Raw genomic sequence first — 2,883 nt, 5'->3', positions numbered from 1 at the left:
AAATTATGATATTATATTTTATAAAATTTAAATATGATGAAAAAAAAATATGTATGGTGCTAGATTACACCTAACACTTGTGAAAACCTTTATAATAACGTAACATACTTTAATTCTTAATAGAATCATGTATTCAAATTTTACTGTCAATCATATTTTAGGCTGCGTTTGTTTATAGGGATAGGACAATAGGGACATAGAAACACATAATCGTGTTTGGTAAAAGAGACATGAACAGAGACAATGTATTAATGTATTTTGTGTCCATCCTAAAAGAAAAGACACATAAATACTAACAAGAAACACAACTTATTTTTTATTTTTTTATTATTTTTATTAATTTTTTATGATTATATTTTTTATTTCAAATTTTTTAAATGAAAAAAATGAGAATAAGTTAAATTTTCATAATTTATTTTAGTTTTTCACCAAACAGAATACAAGAACACAAAAATTTATGTTTCTGTCCTTCAGTGTCTTATCTTATTCTCAATGTTTTGTCCTGTCTTATTATCAGAAACAAACTTAGCCTTAGAATCAAATGTAAGAAAAGATACTAAGAAAAAAAAATTATTCATTTTCCGAAGAATATAATGTTTCAAAAACATAACCATATTTTATTGTTTCAACTTTTCATTTTCATAAAATTTTGTAAAATAAAAAAAATTAAAAGCACAAAATTTCTCAAGTATATAATTGAGATTCCCTTTTGTCCAATGTCACTCACCCTTTTCCTGATTCTCAAGTTCCGAATCTTATATTATTGGAATCCTTTAATTCTATTTTTTAATAAAATAAAATAAAATAAAATATTATCCGAATCCTTGACAAGTATCCTTAACATGTTTCCAAAAAGGTTATGCAAATTTGTACTTTCTTTCAAAATACATTGAACAAATTTGTGTAATTCCAACTAACACCTACCAACCAGTCACTTATATTGACAATGCAACTTAACAATCACTGAACAACGTGTGCCATTAGAAATCATCCATGGATGCAAATTGAGAGAGTAGTTCTCCCAAGTGGGCCATCTCTTAATAAATCTCATTTTGTTTGCAACCATATTTTCGTTTTCTTTCTTATTCACAGCTTGGTGACTTCATGCATATCATAATAAATATCTCCATGTTTTTTTGTCATGGAGACGTGAGAAGAGAGGAGAAGAAACTATTTGATAGTAACCTCAACCTTCGCTATTTTGGTATGGTAAATCCAAGAACAAAATAATATGTATTGTTAAATTTTAGATGAAGGGTCAAGTTTAGAATAACATAAAGTCACAACCTTTTTTCATGTTGAAGATATTTTTTCCTTGAGGATTTTTTATAATGTGGTGAAGGAGTTGTTTCATTCAAAACTTTTTTATTGAAGTTATTATTATTTTTTTTTTCCAAAGTTAGGCGTGAGACTCAAACTCGAGATCTCTAAGTAAGAGTGGAGAGACTATATCATTTGAATTATAGTTCATTGGCTATTATTCCATTTAGGCCTTAAGCACTAAAGAAAAAAATTGCTACCATCTGCAAAAAAAAAAACGGTGACATGTTGATAAATAGTATAAAAAAAATGAAAATACTACTTGTCCTTTAAAATTTAGCTTTTGCTAAGTTTTTAAAAATTTATTAATATTTAATTAATTTAAATATTCATTTTTACGGTACCATTGGTAAAAAAATTAGAGAAATTATTTGTTTTTTATTTTTTCTTTTTTCTAAAGACCGAATAAAAGACAATATTTAAAAAATATTTAGTTGTACTAAAAAAAATGGTAATTTAGTAAGTTTTAAAAGGATTGCAATTAGATATTTAGTTCTCATTTTGTCTTAGATTGTATTTATTTAGATAGGAAAATATTAATTGGTGAATATTTTTAGTATAAAAACTAAAAAGCGAAGAATTGGTTAGTGTTGATTCGAATACAAAGTAAAAATAAAGAAATAAAAAATGCAAAATATAAAAATAAAAAATATGTATATCTATGGCTATTTCTACAATTACAAAAATTTCTGTCCCACAATTTTGTATTTTAATATAAAAATATAGTATTCAAACACTATCATGCATAGTGTTTTATATATAGATTTTGTTTTTTGAAGTTTCATAATTGTAGCTCTTTTTTAATGACTAATTTGATAGAAAGATTGAACTCTTTAATCTTTTCCTTTGCACTAATATAACCAAAACAAAAATTAATAGAGACAAATCTAAATAATCTTCACTCTAATTTTTTTTTCCCTAGCTAATTTAGTGTATCTACAAGGAAAACAGAAGTATCCCTGCATCATGTTATTTACAGAAGTATATTTTTGCTTAAACAGCCAATAATTTTTTCAAGAAATAATCACATAATAATTGGTTCAAAGTCCATCATAGTAACCTCCAATGGTTATGTGAGCTCTGCTTATAGGAACACCTGCCACTACAGAAACTGCTTCATTAAATTTTGTTGCATGCTGTACCACTTTTTTAATGTTCTGCAATCATATCCAAATTATATTCATGGGTCAGCCCAATTATCCAATAATTTCATAACCATGCATTTATTAAAATTTTAACCTAATCTGGCTAAAATATTCATCATTCAAAGTAGTATCACGAATTTAATTGTTTTACATTTTTATACGGTCATCTAATTAGATATTAATGTTTATATGACATTTAAAATAGTAAGAAGTTAATTAAATATTTTGATTACATATTTTGCAATTAGTTTTACAACACCATTTATTTTTTTTTTCTAAAATTTAATTTTTTATTGTGACACGGATACATAATATAAAAATTAGCCAGATCCGTGATGTAACACATTTATCTCAAAAGATCTATTAGAAAAAAAAAAATCATCTACTAAAGTAAAAAAATTGTTCAATATTTCAAAGA

At 25.0% G+C, this 2,883-nt stretch overlaps 1 protein-coding gene across 2 annotated transcripts in view; it reads right to left on the bottom strand.

The window, feature by feature from the left end:
• LOC107624132 overlaps positions 2,148-2,883 on the bottom strand; it is a 3,233-nt gene continuing 2,497 nt past the window's right edge. The window contains exon 3 of one of the 2 annotated variants that reach the window (XM_016326595.2): positions 2,148-2,477. In XM_016326595.2, the coding sequence (XP_016182081.1) occupies positions 2,361-2,477 (117 nt within the window). In that variant the 3' untranslated portion in view covers positions 2,148-2,360. The remainder of the gene's footprint in view (positions 2,478-2,883) is intronic. The other variant, XM_016326596.2, reaches the window with a different exon arrangement.

Source organism: Arachis ipaensis, chromosome B10, assembly GCF_000816755.2.
Source record: "Arachis ipaensis cultivar K30076 chromosome B10, Araip1.1, whole genome shotgun sequence".
In the NCBI taxonomy this organism is placed as follows: domain Eukaryota; kingdom Viridiplantae; phylum Streptophyta; class Magnoliopsida; order Fabales; family Fabaceae; genus Arachis; species Arachis ipaensis.
This window is presented reverse-complemented; position numbering and strand designations above follow the sequence as displayed.